The following is a 16,933-nucleotide window of genomic DNA, read 5'->3' on the forward strand; positions in this document are numbered from 1 at the left end:
ATACCTAAATGTCTCATGAGTTATTTTATAGGGCATTTCAAGTATTTCAGAAGAGGAAGTAAGATGGCTTACAATGAAAGCCAACCACCACTTTGAGCAGGATTTCTGCTTCATTCTGTGCCATTCTGAACCAGCCACAGCACACTCAGGACTCACAGATGGCCAAGGTGAGAGTTAATTCACCCCAGTCATGGTCTTAGGGAAACATCACTACAACACGGTGGGGAGGCACTTTAAATGTGCATCATTACAGGTACTGGTTCACGGCCTTCTCTCTGTTAATGTATCTTAGAAAGCAAATGGGAGCCAATGGAAGTTTTCAGCTTCCTCCCTGAATACTACTAGGGCCTTCGTGGTGGTGACCAGAACCATTTCTGTTTGTTAGAGATATAAGACTTACTTGCCTCACTGCTTACATGCCTTAAATAGACTGGCTCCATGATAATGAGCACCATGAATAAAGTAAGGAATACAACTTAACTAATCCACACTGAAGGACAGAGGATGTAGGAAAGGAGGAGAACAAAAGAAGTTAAGCTGCATCAGGAGAAAGCAGGACTTGAAAAGTTTGAAATCAGTTTTATTACTTTCAGTTTTTACGGCAAATTAAACTGACACACCTACGATATGGAAGTTTTGGAAATTTGGTCTAAGGACTAAATAAGATGAGCTATAAACATTTAAACTGTAAGTAAACACCAGGGTACGAAAATCCAGATTCTTCTAAGCAGTTTAAATAACAACTTACTCCTTAAAGTTGTTAATTCACAGATTTTCAAACTGTGGTTGATAGATCCCTGGGAGTCTCCAGCATCCTTTCAGGGGGTCCGCAAACTCAAAACAATCTTCACAATAATGCTAAGAAGATGCTATCTGCATTTTCACTGTGTTGACACTTGCACTGAAGATTCAAGTGCAAAGGTGGGTAAAACTGCAGGCTCCTTAGCACCAGTCACGGCCATGCCAACAAACTGTCCTAGGAGTCCCTGTTCTCCTCATGGCCATGCAGGGCAGTTAAAAAATTTTTTTTAAAAAGTCAGTTTCACTTTAAGGATATCCTTGATCAAGGAGTAAAAGCAACTACTTTTAGTTAAACCTTGAACCTGAGTACAAATCTTTTAAATACTCTGTGTGTTAGGGGCACCTGGGTGGCTCAGCTGGTTGAGTGTCCCACTCTTGATCTGGGCTCAGGTCATGATCTCGCTGTTCGCGAGTTCAAGCCCCATGGCGGGCTTTGCACTGACAGTGCAGAGCCTGCTGGGGATTCCCTCTCCCTCTCCCTCTCTTTCTCTCTCTGCCCCCACTCAGAATAAATAAATAAACTTAAATACTCTGTGTGTTAAGACAGATGCTAAAGTCCTTCTGCCACTACCCAGGCACAGTGATCACCTCAAGGAAAAGTGCTTGCGTCACTGAGTCACGAGCAAAAATAATCATTTTTTGTAGGATACCATTTTTAACTGGAAAAAAAAGGAAACGTTACAGACAATGGCTATTTAGACTTAGGAATTTGATAGAACATAAAAGAAGTGAACCTGTCATTTCAAGGAAAAGACTGACAGTGCTTATAATCAATGATACAACTTTGACTTCTAAGCAAAAATTAGAACTGTAGAAAAGTTATATCTGCCACTATGACAGCTTCCTAATAAATAATAATAATAGTTTTCTGATGAGACCAGTGGTAATATTAACAAATGTGAGAGAGAGAGGGAGAATCTATGTGCGTGTAATGAGATGTGTCAACATTTGTAAGATCTGCATAATTCAGTGAAACAATATTTTCTAAGTGATCGATGCATGACATTACAAAGTCATACATGGGGAAAAAAAATCCATTCTCAGTGCAAGACAGGCCAATCGATTTTCATGTGAACAGAGCATGAGAAGTTCATTAACAGGGTTTCAGATTCCACATTGCAACTAACTTCTCAGAAACCTCTACTCCTTGTTGATTTTTGGAGTAGTATCAAAGGGTAGTTAATGATAAAATTTTCACTGTCAGGCGGAGTCAAACAAGTAAGGTAGCATGGAGGGCTAGGCGATTCTCAGAAGACACAGGAAAACTAGTCTGAGATTAGTGCTGCTTCTCAGATCTGAGTCAGTGATCGAGTCCATACCAGCACATGTGATACAGGTGTTCTATACCAACCTGAATTAAATTGAATCAAATGTGAATTGTGGGGAATCTACATTTGGATCATTAAAAGGAGAGAGAGAAGATCAAGCCAAAACAGTGCATTCTGTTCCCTCACTGTTAATATCCCAAACTGGGAACTCACCTCTTTATCAGCCTTTCTGAGGTAGTGGAGAAGCAGAAATAGAGGGTCTATAGGTGTGGCAAAGTGGAGAAGACCTCCTATAGATTAAAAAGAGAACAAAGGGAATTAAATGTCTTGGAAAGACAACTTAGTTATTTCATCTTAATCCCAGTGTGGAAACCATTTACTGAAAAATATACCTGGGTGGCTCAGTCAGTTAAGCTACCGACTTTGGCTCAGGTCATGATTTCATGGCTCACGAGTTCGAGCCCCACGTTGGGCTCTCTGCTGCCAGCACAGAACCTGCTTCAGATCCTCTGTCCCCTTCTCTCTCTGCCCCTCCCTTGCTTGTGCCTTCTCTCAAAACTAAATAAACATCTAAAAAAAAAAGAAGAGGGGCGTCTGGGTGGCTCAGTCGGTTGAGCGACCGACTTTGGCTCAGGTCAGGATCTCACAGTTTGTGAGTTCGAGCCCCGTGTCAGGCTCTGTGCTGACAGCTCAGATTCTGTGTCTTCTGCTTCAGATTCTGTGTCTCCCTCTCTCTCTGCCCTCCCCCACTCATGCTCTGTCTCTGTCTCAGAAAGAAATAAACATTAAAAAAATTTTTTTTAAAAAGAAGAAAAATATATGTGAAACTCCAAATTCAGAAGTTTTTCCTCCACAAGCCCAAGATTCTACACGACTCTTTCAAAAGGCAGGATGCGGTCCATGAGATTCTACTCCAAAAAGCTTCAAATCCGTACGTGGAGAGGACAGCCAAGACAATGAAACTGATCTTTAAATTCCTTTTGTCTTTAGACATCTTTTTGTTGTTGTTGTTTACTGAAGTATAATTCACATACAATGTTATCAGTTTCAGGTGTACAACATAATTCAACAATTCTATGCATTAGTGCTCATATGTTATACTCAGTGCTCACCATCTGTCACCAAATGACGTTACTGCACTCTTACTGATTATATTTCCTATGCTGTACTTTCCATCTCTGTGACTTCTTTATTTCACAACTGGAAGTGTGTGCCTCTTAGTCCCCTTTATCTATTTCACCCATCTTCCCAGCCCATCTTCCCTCTGGTGACCACCAGTTTTCATTCTGTATTTAAGAGTCTGTTATTTTGGTCTCTTTTATTTGTCGGTTGGTTCTGTTTCTTAAATTCCATTCATGACTGAAATCATATGATATTTATTTTTCTCTGACTTATTTCATTTAACATTGTGCCCTCTAGGTCCATCCATGTTGTTGCAAATGGCCAGATCCCATTCTTTTTTATGGCTGATTAATATCCATTGTATATAGGGGCATCTGGATGGCTCAGCTGGTTGAGCGTCTGACTCTAGATTTTGGCTCAGGTCATAATCTCATGTTCGTGAGCTCGAGCCCCACATTGGACTCTGTGCTGACAGCATGAAGCCTGGTTGGGATTCTCTCTCTCTCTCTCTCTCTCTGCCTCTCCCTTGCTTGTGCTCTCTCTCCCCAAACAAATCAAGTTAAAAAAATATTCCATTGTATTTAAATATTTCTCCTCAGGCAAGGGGAACAAAAGCAAAAATAAACCATTGGGGGGTTCCCGGGTGGCTCAATTGGTTAATCGTCCGACTTCAGCTCAGGTCATGATCTCAGAGTCCGTGAGTTCAAGACCCATGTCATCATCTGTGCTGACAGCTCAGAGCCTGGAGCCTGCTTCGGATTCTGTGCCTCCCTCTCTCTCTGCCCCTCCCCTGCTCATGCTCTGTCTCTCTCTGTCTCAAAAATAAATAAAAACATTAAAAAAAAACTACTGGGACTATACCAAAATAAAAAGATTTGTACAGTGAAGGAAACCATCAACCAAACAAAAAGGAAATCTCTGAATGGAAAAACATATTTGCAAATGATATATCCAATTGAGGGTTAATATCCAAAATACATAAAGAACTTACACAACTCAACACCAGAAAAACAATTTGATTTAAAAATGGGCAAAGACCTGAACAGACATTTTTCCAGAGAAGACATCCAGATGGTCAACAGACACATGAAAAGATGCTCAACATCACTCATCATCAGGGAAATGCAAATCAAAACCACAATGAGATATCACCTTACACCTGTCAGAACGGCTAGAATCAAAAATATGAGAAATAATAAGTGTTGACAAGGATGCAGAGAAAAAGGAGCCATTGTGCACTACTGACAGGAATGCAAATTGGTGCAGCCATTGTGGAAAACATTATGGAGATGCTTCAAAAAAGTAAAAATAGAAGTGCCATATAACCCAGTAATTCCACTACTAGGTGTTTACTCAAAGAAAATGAAAACACTAATTTGAAAAGATACGTGCACTCTGATGTTTACTGCAGCATCATTTACAACAGCCAAGGTATGGAAACAACCTAAGTGTCCACTGAAGGATGAATGAATAAAGAAGATAGGGTGTGTGTGTGTGTGTGTGTGTGTGTGTGGAATATTTAGAAATCATTTTTTAGCAGAGGTCCTCCCACCACCCCGAAAAAGGCAAGAATTGGGGGAAATATGGACAGAACGTGAACCAGCAAAACATTACGAAACCTGTAGAAGTCTATCTATAAAGCTGCAGTAAAATGTAATTTCCTACGCTTTTGAGGATGAGGTCATGGGCAAGCAATAGTATTCTCTCCATACATAGCTCCTTCTATGGTCTGTGGGTTCACAGCTCGGAACTTCCAATGATCGAAGGCTCAGAAGGTGGTTCCCCACCCCAGACCCTATCCTATCCACATCCTACCCTATCCTCCTACTCCTGAAGAAAAGGCAAGAGGAAAGGAATCTAACAAGACTGAGCATAAGAAACAGGAAACTCTGCAGTAAGAGTCTAACTCTACCATCCAGGCTGAAGGGAAAAAAGGCGAATCAAACAAACTAGCCTACCTATTCCCCACTTTTCTTTCCTCTGTCACAGCCCCCTCCAAGCATCCAAGACTCCTTCTCCCATGGGAGTAAGCCAGAAGAGGTATTTCATCAAATGGAACAATAAACAATTCCTTTATCTCCAATCCTTATTTTGGTTTCAGAAACACATGTGCTTACTTTTATTCCCTAGCAGAACAACCTATCTATACAGCCAAGAAATTCTAACCCTAAATTATATATGTGAATCCATTTCATAGCAAGTAAAAGAAAAATTAAGAAAGTAATTTCGTATTATATTAGTTGATTATTTTATTAAAAGTAGAAGAGAAACTTATGAAAACAAACTGTAAGCTCATTTTATAGGAGGCATCCATGATAGTCAGAAATTAGGAACAGGTTTCTAATATCCTGGTGGCTATTCTTAAAAACAGCTCTTTCTTCAAGGCTAAGTTTAAAAGAAGACAATGATGAAAAAAGCAGACATCTTTGCTGTGAACCTAAAACCACTCAAATAAATAAGATCTATTAAAAAAAAAAGCAGGTACCAGCTCAGAGGGAGAGATGATCAATCACTGCCTCCCAATGTATCCCAATTTCATCTGGATATTACTGTGTCTATCGAGCTAAACCCAACTGCAAGTGTATTACGTTAGAAGTTAGAACTCTCATATATTGCCAAATGAATAAGCATAGCAGTGACAATAAAAGGGAATATATACTTTCCACCTGCCAGACTATACACAGACTGCCATTGCATTTTGGCAACTGAAAGCCATTTCAGATATTCTCATGCACACAAGCATGTGAAATTTATCACCAGCAATAAACCCTTGTTCTGGAATGTCTGAGAAGAAGAAAGACAAAGTGGCTTTTCTACCTTGGCACTAAGTGGAGACATACACAGTCAACAGAAAGCAGAGGGCTTAGAAAGAAACAGAAAGCACTCTCTGGAAACAATGAGAAAATAGGCAGAGAGAATACAGAATGCCTCAACTATCTTTGACTCCCCCCCAACTGCCAGAACCATCAGAACAACATGCGGTTTACTTTTTCCTTCTGAGTCAATACTACCCCCAAATTAGAACATTAAAAGAAACAGAACTTTCTTCGGTGTTGAGTATATGTGTGTGTTGGGGGTATGTTGGGGTGGGGGCAGCAGTGATTTATGTGACAAAGCATTAAAAAATCTGTTACATTCTATCTTATTTTAGAAGCAATATCGGTATCCATTTGCAAAGAAATAAGATGTTAAAACTTGAAAATCTTCAAAAGTGTCTAACAGAAGAGCAAAGAGTTCCCAGTCTGTGCAATGTGCAGTGAAAATGAAAGATTTGTACTTTCCGTGGTAGGAAGATCCTCTAATTTCTGACTAAGGACATGTCAATGTTTTAGGAGACAAAGCAGAGGCATTCGTTTAAATTTTCCTACTATCTAAGACATGTAGGTATTGATTTAAGCTTGCTCAAATTATCTTTCCTTTCCCCTTGATTAAGCCCTGCTCTGGTGCCAAGGAAGGCTAAGGCATGGACCAGACTCCAAACTGGGCAGACAGGCCTGTACCAACCCCCACACCCCCACCATGCATGAAGGTTGGAAAAGTTAGAGTATGTGTTTAGTTAATGGAAACGTATACGCTAGTCACTTACCTGATTGAACTGACTGATTTATAAACCAAGAATGGTGTTTTTCCTTGAAAACTTTTATTTCAAACAGCTGCTGTAGACACATATTGAACAAGTAAATGGTTCCTTCCCCTGTTAAGACAAATCTGTTTTTTATTTGTAAGTTTTCACACACACACAAAAAATCAAAAGACTGTCCAATAGTTCTGAGGAATGTTCCTAATATGAACATAAACATACATAGATATATTCTACACAAACTGACTCCAAGGAAAGCTTATAGCTATTATATACAGATGCTTGTTTTCCAGCTCTATAATCCTCACTGAACTTAAACCAATAAATACAAAAGTACAAGCCATTCATCTTAACTGCTACAAAGCCTCTCACTGAATCCTCCGTTAGATCATGAGGGGAAGCCCATTATTAAACTACCCAAACCTAATGGTTCAGCCAGATGAACTGAGCTGGCATGTGGGTCCTTGTCAACAGTGCAGCGTGTGGCTCCGCACACAGAAGGCCCAAGAAAGCGACGGATCCTACACACCCCAGGGCCAGCTCGAAGTGAGAAAAGGCGAGGGCCCTTCAATGCATGAAGTCTTTTTCTAACCACAGCACTGTCAAGGACCCTGAGTTTGAATCCGTGGGTACCACATGCTTGGCGTGTGCCGTTGGGGAAGTTATGGAAACCTTTCTGTGCCTCTGTTTCCATTCCTGTAAAACGGAAGCAATACTGAAGCTACCTCACAGGTTTTTGTAAGGGGTAGAAAGACAGAATATATGTAAAGTTCCTAAAACAGTACTCGGCACATAGTAAACGCTCAGCAAATGTTAGCCTTTATTTTTCCACAGCCAACGTAGAAGATGCAAACATTTGTTCTTCTGTTGTTTACAGACAATTTAGACAAAATGGAAATTTTACAAGAAGCTTAGCTTTTTTTTTTATACCTTTATTTTCGTTTGATTCTGTACAACCTTTACCACTACCTAAGACTTCTCTTGAACAAAATTGCCCACCTCAGCTTAGTCTCACATCCAGGGAGGAGTGCCACATAACGTAGCTGACTGATTTCATTTTCAATTCAAATTCAATTTCATCTTGAGGAAAGAAAACTGGAGGAAGCCAGGAAATTCTGCCTCACTTGTGGCTTCTATTTGTATGTCTTTCCATCAACAATAATAACAAGGCACTACCCATTGGCTTTCCCTTGCTTTCACTATTCAATATTGTACCCGCCAGCACAATGCTCTAATTTGCTAAGTATTAGGTGTCTACTCAAAGCCTTATAAAATAACTTTATAACATAAACCTTGTAAAATAAATGAATGAAAAAACAATCCCACATAAAGACAAATATCAATATTACAGTATATTTACGGTACACTTTAACATTTTTGCCTAAAAATTAGAAAACAAAATGCACTGAATATAAAGTTAAACTGAAACGGGTTGCAATAAAATAGGTATCTCCGTATGCAATGCTTTTAATATAAAAAATTCGCCCCTTGACTGGGAACGAATATACTGCCTTTTGGTCAGAACAAAATAAGGAAAGTACCGCTAAAAATGAAACCACTCACAATCTTGGCATGTCAAGTAAAAACTTTTTTTTTTTCACTCTGGTTGTTTATTTTACTTTACAACATAAAATGAACATAAGTGGAGGCTAATGTTGGATAACTACTCTAAGAAGAGTTGGCTTAAGAAAGCTAAAGAAAATTAGTCCGTTTTCCGAGAGAAACCAAACATGCCACTTTTTTGTCCTGCGTGCATTTCTGACGAGTGAATGGTCTACAGATTTAAATTACAACAACAACAAAAATGTTTAGGTCAAGCTTGTTTTGATCATCCAGTAATGCCAGCTTACCTTTCAAAGCTATTAAGGAAGGACAAACATACACGGTAATAAGTATGTACACTTTGGGGCAGCAGTGTTTAAAAAACATTAAAGTTACAGTTCTCGGAGGCGGTGAGGAAGAGAGAGGAGGAAAGCTTACCTGAACACGGGTTCACCAGTTTGACAAACATAAGCCCACTTTTCATCTTCTTTGAAGCATCTTTGAAATATTCTGAAAAGAAACAATGAGTCTGTAAGATTAAAGGGCATTTGCTTTGTTGCTCACCTTATTTAGTTTACTTGGTTTTTCTTCCCTCTGTTTATATGGTTTTCTTTGTAAAACCTTTAACTTCATTAGAGTTGGACCTTCTGGGTCATACTTAGAGAGGCTTCTCTTCCTCAAGCTTATGTGAATCACCTGTATTTTCTCCAAACACCTTAACATTGTATCTTCAATCTATCTGAAATATATCTGGGTGTAAGATATGGAGAGGAGATCCAGTTTTTTCTTTTTTTTTTTCAGTGAATTGTCCAGTTGTCCCAACACTATCTTCTGAAGGACTCATTACTGAAACAAGTCCTTTATGCTGAATGTTTAAAATACATTTATAAGTCTGTCTATGGAAATTCTATTTTGGTCCACTAATCTGTGTCTGCTTTAGCATTATTACTTCAATATTTCAATTATTATGGCTTTAAAATGCACTTTATTACCTGTTGAAGTAAGTTCTCGCGGTATGTTTCCTCTACAATATTTTCCTGTCCAAGTTTTAATTGTGTAGATTGAAACACAAAAGATCATGACAATTTTATTTATAACATTTCTTCCAGACGTTTTAAATGCACGTTCATAGAAGCCATTTGGAGAATCTCTCTCCAAAAGGAACAAAGGGGCTCTACTAATCGAGCAGAGCAACAACCTACCAAAGAGCAAATGGGAGAGCTTTGGGGTAAGGACTGGCACTTCGGTGTGTTTTCTTTCTGTGGCCCACATTCCCTTCACCCCATTTCGGATCTTCGTAAACTTAAATACAGCAAGCATGATTAGAAATCGGCTTACTCGTACATGGTTAAAATACAACTTTCTTCTTAAAATAATAGTAACACCAAATATATAAAGGTTTAAAAACCCTAATTTTGAGATTTCTACTTGCAACTAAATGGAGTAACAGGAAGCTGATTTATCCTCCCACCTGAAACAACCAAAACAGTAACAACCATGACAACAACAATAAAATACATGAAACAACTGTTTTCAAGACGCTGGGCATTGAACCCTGCAGGACAGTGACCCCGGAGAGATGGGAGACAACCGAGGTGTGCCCTGTGAATGCCCCAGCTTATTGCTTTGAGAGAGTTTCCGGTCCACAGAGCAGAATGGAAGGCCCCCGGTGAAGCCTGGCAGACTCCCTTTTAGAGGTGGAGCGGAGAGTTCTAGAGACACCACGGCTACAGTTCACAGGGCAGTTTACGGGAAAGGAGAGTGCTACAAAGAAAGAAAACGCCATAGATGTGCAAAGGTACTGCTTGAGTACTCAACGGAGTACTGATCAGTGCATGCATATGATGACACTACCTGAGGGCCAGGAGACGAGCCACCCGCATTGGATTAGAGGGAGCAGGACCTCACGCTCACTCAGGGCTCCAAATTCCAGATGGACTGGAAAACCTCACAATTCAGAGCACTCAAAAGGGCCTTGCCTCAACAGTGGGGAGCAGATAGCCCTAGACTAAATGCTGCTGTGGTTCCAGCAAACTAATTTTAAAAGCAAGACCTAAAGGGATCAAACTGTTTCTAAGTACCTCCTCTGTGCTCCAGAATGAAGCTCAAGATTATTTATAAGAATACAAAAGTATTCATCAGCCACAAAGGTAAAATTCACAATGTCTGGCATCTAATCGAATGTTACTGGGCATTCAAAGAAGCGGGAAAATATGGCCTGTAATGAGAAAAATAAAGAAATCAATATTGAGGGAAGGGTACTGATATTAGACACAGATGTTAGAATGAACAGGCAAGGGCATAAGAACCGTATTCCTCATGCACAAAAAATTAAATACAGAGACATAGTTTTTTTTTTTTTTTAAAGACCCAAATTAAAATGAAAAATACACTATATGGGATTAACGGTGGGAGAAAAGATTAATGAACTGAAGACATAGCAATAGAAACTATGTAAAATGAAAACACAGAGAAAAAAGAATGAAAAATAAATAGAGTATCAGTGAACTGTGGGACAGCTTCAAGCATCCTAATAATATACATGTCACTGGAGTTCTGAAAGGGGATGTGGGGAACAGAAAAAATATTTGAAGAAATTATGGCTAAATATTTTCAAATCTGATGAAAACAATAAACCCACACATCCATGAGGTTCAATAAACCCAAAGGACAGAAAGAGGAATAAACTATACATCATAATCAATAGCTCAAAGCCAGCAATAAAGAGACAAATCTTAAAAACAGACAGAAGAAAAGAGGACACATTTATGTACAGAGGAACAAAACTAAAAATGGCAGCAAATTTCTTGTTGGAAATAATGCAAGCCAGAAGACAACAGAAACATCTTTAGAGCACTGAAAGAAAACATGATGATCCTCGAGAGAAATACCCTTGAAAAATGAGGGTGATTAAAATAGACTTTTTCGGACAGCAAGAGCTGAAAGCAATAACCACCAACAGACCCATACTACCAAGGAATGCTAAAAGAAGTCCCGGAAAAAGGGAATACGATACCAGATGAAAATATGAATCTAAACAAAGAAATGAAGAGTGCCGTTAATGGTGACTACAGGGGCAAATCACTAAGAATTTTTTTATTACTTGAATCTCTTTAGATCACTGACTAAACAAAAATAACAAGTTAGTGTGGGGCTTACCACCTACATATAAATGAAATACATGACGACAATAGCACGAAGGCCAGGATGGGGGAAATGAAAGCATACTGTTGTGAGTTTCTTATGCCGTCTCAGTCTTAAAAAAAGCAGAAAGAGAGTAAAAGCAGTTACAAAGGGCAGATGAGATACAGAGAAAACAAACAGAGGCTGACAGACGCAAACCTAACCCTATTAATCGTCACATGTGACATAAATCTCTGCGCACCCCAATTCAAAGGCAGAAGTTTTCAGATTGGTTAAAAACGTTAGGTAATACCATATGCTGCCTGTAAGAGACATACTTGAAAGCACTAGCAGATTACAATGAAGGAAGAAGATACATCACCCTTATCATGCTACTTATAAAAACAAAGATGAAATAGCTCTGCTAATAACAGACACAGAATATTACCAGGAACGAAGAAGGTCATCTCACTGACTGACTGGTTTCACTTAGCATTATACCCTTTAGCTCCATCCACGTTGCTGAAAATGGTGATTTCATTCTTTTGTTATGGCTGAGTAATATTCCGTCATATATTTATCATCTCTTCTTTATCCACTCATCAGTCGACGGACACTAGGGTTGCTGCCGTATCTTGGCTACTGTAAATAACGCTGCAATAACCATACAGGGGCACGTATCTTTTCAAATTAGTGTTTTCATTTCTTTGAGTAAATTTCCAGTAGTGAAATTACTGGATCATACGGTGATTCTATTTTTAATTTTTTTGAGGAAACTCCATACCGTTTTCCATATGATTTCACTCATATTTAGAATTTAAAAAAACGAAAAAAGATAAAAAGAGACAAACAAAAAAACGGACTCTGAACTACAGATAACTGACGGCTACCAGAGGGGAGGTGGGCTGGGGGATAGGTGAAATAGGTGATGGGGACAAAGAATACACGTACTATGATGAGCACTGCGTAATGTATAGAATTGTAGAATCACTGTATTGTACCCCGGAAACTAACGTATGTATGTGCCAATAAAACTCTACTGGAATTTAAAAAAATAATTTTTTTAAAGCCGGTCATGTCATTTCACAATGAGAAAAAGACCAAGAGGAAATCATCTTAAATGTTTACGCTCACAAATACAGAGCCGCGGGATGTGCCAACCCTCAGAGAACCCTCTGCCCCATCTTCAACCCTTGGCAAGCACTAAATCTGTTCTCCGTCTCTACAGTTTTGTGCTTTGGGAGAATGTGATACAAATGGAACCATACCGATTTAATTTTAAGAATCTTTTAAGACTTTCCTTTCTGCAACTTGTAAAAATGTAAAGGATAAAGTTTAGCACTGTTAAAAACGTTTCCACAAAACGAAAACAGGTTTTGGTTTCTCTCCTTGCCCCTGCCGTTTCTCACTTGTCCAGCCTTGCTTATCTCCATTGTGTCTCCAGGCACAGAAAAGGCGACCTCTCTCTTTCGGCAATACACCCTTTATTTTATATCAATACCACAGTAAATCTTTCACCGTTAACTCGGTGAATCATTATTGATTTTTTCTGTTTCCTTTTTTTTTTTTTTAATAGAAAGTGCCAGTTGTGGTGATTCTTGCCAGGTCTCCTTCAGCCTTCCCATTCCTGCAGAGCTTAAAATAATTAAAATTTACAAACACCAAAGGGCCAAAAAATATATTTTTAACAACTAGACAAGGGAAGCACTGTTTCCATTTTTCTCAGGAAGAGCGCTAAGTCCGAGGATTAGGTATGGCCTAAAATGTCAAACTGTAAGAACTTTGGATTTACTAAGCACAAATAAATACTGACAATGTGTTCTGCTGCAAATGCCAGGGTTCTCTGGAATATACTTTGAGAGGTATTAGTGTAGATAATGCTGAAATGTCTATTTGGTAGGGAAGAAAAGTCATCTTTTCTCAGTCGTGCCAATAAAATGAACTGCTGTTGGACTCAATCTTTCAACACAGAATTTCAAGTGAGATGCTATACTCAGGTTGTTTTTCCTCTTCAACGACACAATGGATTTTAAAACTAATCTCTCCTCCCTACTTCAGTCATTCATTTATTAACTATTGATTAGCAAAGCCGACCCAGCCTCTACCCATGAGACGCTTTTGGACTTTCCATGGAAGAACAAGATATTGGGTGAAATTATCACACAAATGTGGACTCCAAATATAACAGCTGCTAAGATGAAAAAAAACATGGAACTTGAGACCTTAAGACAGAGGATAACAACAGAGACGAGGAGGTCTAAGGCCTCCGGTGCCTAGCAATGGTTAAGTACTTTCCTTTGATGGCTAAGAAGTCAAAGGAATTATGCATTCACTTCACCAGCTAAATCTCCCCTTGTCTCCTGGGCCCAACCCAAGCCACAGAAGGGTTTTGTTTGATGTGTGCCTTTAAAAAAAATCTGAATTTAGGTGCCAATATTCGGAAATCAGGTGATTTTACATAAAGTGCAGACTGCAAATTAAGTATATTTTCCCTAAACGTGAAAAAAAAAATTACTAGGCAAAGATTTTGCCTTGTGCAATCAAAGAAACCTGGCAACAACAAGCTAACTTTGTGAAACCCCAACTACCACTCTCTAGTTCCCGTATTCCCCTAGGGCAGCTCGTACATCCATCCCATGGTCAGACCATTGACAGATGCCACATATGTCCTCACTGAACTGCATTCTTGTCTGCTAGATTCTGTGTACCCACAGCAGGACCTAACAAGTATCAAGTGCTGAATAAATAACCATTTAGTAATAGACACCACCCTCTTACCGAATCTTTTTTATTTTATTGCCAATCTTTATTTTATTTTATAACCAGTTTTCTGTTACCAGCCCAGGTATTAACCTAGGCACTGAGGATACAGCTGTGAATAAAACAAGGCCCCGGTTCTCAGAGCAAGACTGCATTCATTACACCCCTTTATCTCCGACTACTTCTTCTCCACCCATTTTCATCAATCCCTATGCTCTACCCTTAACCTCTCAATCATCCAGTGCTACAGGACAGGGGATAGGGCCCACATGTACCAGAACCTGGAGGCCCTGGGTCCAGAACAGAAATAACATGCATTCCACAAATGTGAGTCACTTAGAAAATTTTAAATCGGTAAAATAAAAATTAAAAATAGGTAAAATGAGTGTCAATGATATATTTTACTTAACCCAATATACCTAAAGTATTTTCATAACATCAGATTCTGTGTCTCCCTCTCTCTCTGACCCTTCCCCATTCATGCTCTCTCTCTGTCTCAAAAGTAAATAAACGTTAAAAAATTTTGAAAAAAAAAACATTAAAAAAAAAAACTTTCGTGTGAAATGTGTTAGCATGTTACCTGTTTTTTATAGATGTGCTCTATCAGACTAAGAAAGTTCCCTATTCCTAATTTTTTAACTTTTTTTTTTTAATCATGAAAAGTACTGTATTTTTTCGAATGCTGTTTCTGTGGCTATTGAGATGGTTATGTGGTTTGGGGCTTTTATTTTATTAAAATGGTATATTGATTGATTTCAGTATGTTGAACTAACCGTGCATTCCTAGGATAAATCCCACTTGGTCATGGTTTATAATCCTTTTCTACATACTCCTGGATTTAGTTTGCTAGTTGTTGAGCACTTTTGCATCTATGTTTGCTAGGGATATTGATCTATACTTTTCCTATGCCTTTGTCTGGTTTTGGTATGAAAGTAATACCGGCCTTACAGAATGAGTTGGGAAACGTTCTTTTTCCTTTTGAAAAGTTTAAAAAGGATTAATATTAATATGTTAAATGTTTTTTTAATTTTTTTTTAACGTTTATTTATTTTTGAGACAGAGAGAGACAGAGCATGAGCAGGGGAGGGTCAGAGAGAGAGGGAGACACAGAATCCGAAACAGGCTCCAGGCTCTGAGCTGTCAGCACAGAGCCCGACGCGGGGCTCGAACTCACAGACCGTGAGATCATGACCTGAGCCGAAGTCGGACGCTTAACCGACTGAGCCACCCAGGCGCCCCAATATGTTAAATGTTTCGTGGACTTTATCAGTTAAGCTATGTAGGATTGGGCTTTTTTTTTTTCCCTATGGGAAACTTAATTTACTAACTTCTTTACTTGCTATAGGTCCATTTAGATTGTCTATTTCTTCCTGAGTTGGCTTTGGTAATTTATGCCACTCTAGGAATTTGTGCATTTTATCTAAGTTATCTATTTTATGGGAATACAGTTGTTCACAGCGTTCCCCAGGGTCCTTTTTAATTTCTGTAAGATCATTAGTGATGTCCCCTCTTGCATTCCTGATTTTAGTAATTTGAATCTTCTCTCTCTTTCTCTCCCCTCCCCTCTCTTTTTGTGGTCATTCGAACTAAAGATTAGGCAATTTCATTGATCTCTTCAAAAGGACCAACTTTGGCTTCATTGATTTTTCTCTATGTTGTTTTTCTATTCTCTCCTTTGTTTATTTCTGCTCTGATCTTCATTTCTTTCCTTCTATTTGCTTTGGGTTTGGTTTGTTCTCCTTTTTCTAGTTTCTTGAACTGGAAGTTTAGATTATTTGAGATCTTTCTCCTTTTTAGATATAGCCATATACAACTACATATTTTGCTCTAAACACTCATATGTCTGCATCTCTTCTGTTTTTGATATATAATGTATCATTTTCATTCGATTCATTTGATCCATTGGTTATTTTAAGAGTGTGTTGTTTAATTTCCACGTATTTGTGAATTTCCAAAATTTCTTTCTGTTATTGCTTTCTATTTTCACTTCAGTGTTTTTGGAGAGCATATTCTGTATAATATCAATCCTTTTAAATTTACTGAGGTTTGTTTTATGGCCTGTGATATGGTCATTTCTGGAGAATGTTTCATGTTCACTTAAGGAGAATGTGTATTCCACAATTATTGAGTGTTCTATGGATGTCTCTTTAGTCGTTTTACAGTGTTGGTCAAGTCTTCTATTCCCTTGATGATCTTCCTCTTAGTTGTATTAGCCATATTGGAAATGGATTATTTAGATCTCCCACTAATATTATTCAATTGTGTATATATACCTTCAATTTGATCAGTTTTTGGTTTGTCTATTTTGGGGCTCTGTTGTTAGGTGTATATATGTTATATAATAGACTAACATTATTATCATTATAAAGTATCTACTCTTGTGTCTAGCAACAATTTCTGTCTTAAAGTCTATTTCATTTGATTAGTAGAGCCATTCAACTCTCCTTTGGTTACTGTTTGCATTATACCTTTTCCCATCTGTTTATTTTCAACCTATGTGTGTCTTTTAATTTAAAGTGTGCACCTGGTAGATAACATATAGTTGCATCATGCCTCCCCATTGTGCCAATCTCTGCCTTTTAATAGGAATGTTTAATGCATTTACCTTTAATGTAATTACAGATAAGGTAGGATTTATATCTGCCATTTAACTTTATTTTCTATATGTCATATGGTTTTGATCCTGTATTCCTCTATTATTGCCTTCTTTTGTGTTTAATAGATATCTTCTAGGGCA

The 16,933-nt window shown here is 38.4% G+C and overlaps 1 protein-coding gene across 8 annotated transcripts in view; it reads right to left on the reverse strand.

Annotated features, from left to right (window-relative positions):
* RNASEH2B (ribonuclease H2 subunit B) overlaps positions 1-16,933 on the reverse strand; it is a 59,920-nt gene that overhangs the window by 25,488 nt on the left and 17,499 nt on the right. For 4 of the 8 annotated variants that reach the window (XM_042964532.1, XM_015544566.2, XM_042964154.1 and 1 more), the window contains exons 2-4: positions 8,752-8,823; positions 6,778-6,885; positions 2,283-2,359 (exon numbers count right to left, since the gene is read on the reverse strand). In XM_042964532.1, coding sequence (XP_042820466.1) covers positions 2,283-2,359; positions 6,778-6,885; positions 8,752-8,823 — 257 coding nt within the window. Of the gene's footprint in view, positions 1-2,282; positions 2,360-6,777; positions 6,900-8,751; positions 8,824-9,305; positions 9,490-9,515; positions 9,601-10,394; positions 10,532-16,933 lie in introns of those variants that run through there. The other 4 variants (XM_042964358.1, XM_042964588.1, XM_042964479.1 and 1 more) reach the window with 4 other exon arrangements.

The sequence above is a fragment of the Panthera tigris genome, chromosome A1 (assembly GCF_018350195.1).
Source record: "Panthera tigris isolate Pti1 chromosome A1, P.tigris_Pti1_mat1.1, whole genome shotgun sequence".
Taxonomy (NCBI): domain Eukaryota; kingdom Metazoa; phylum Chordata; class Mammalia; order Carnivora; family Felidae; genus Panthera; species Panthera tigris.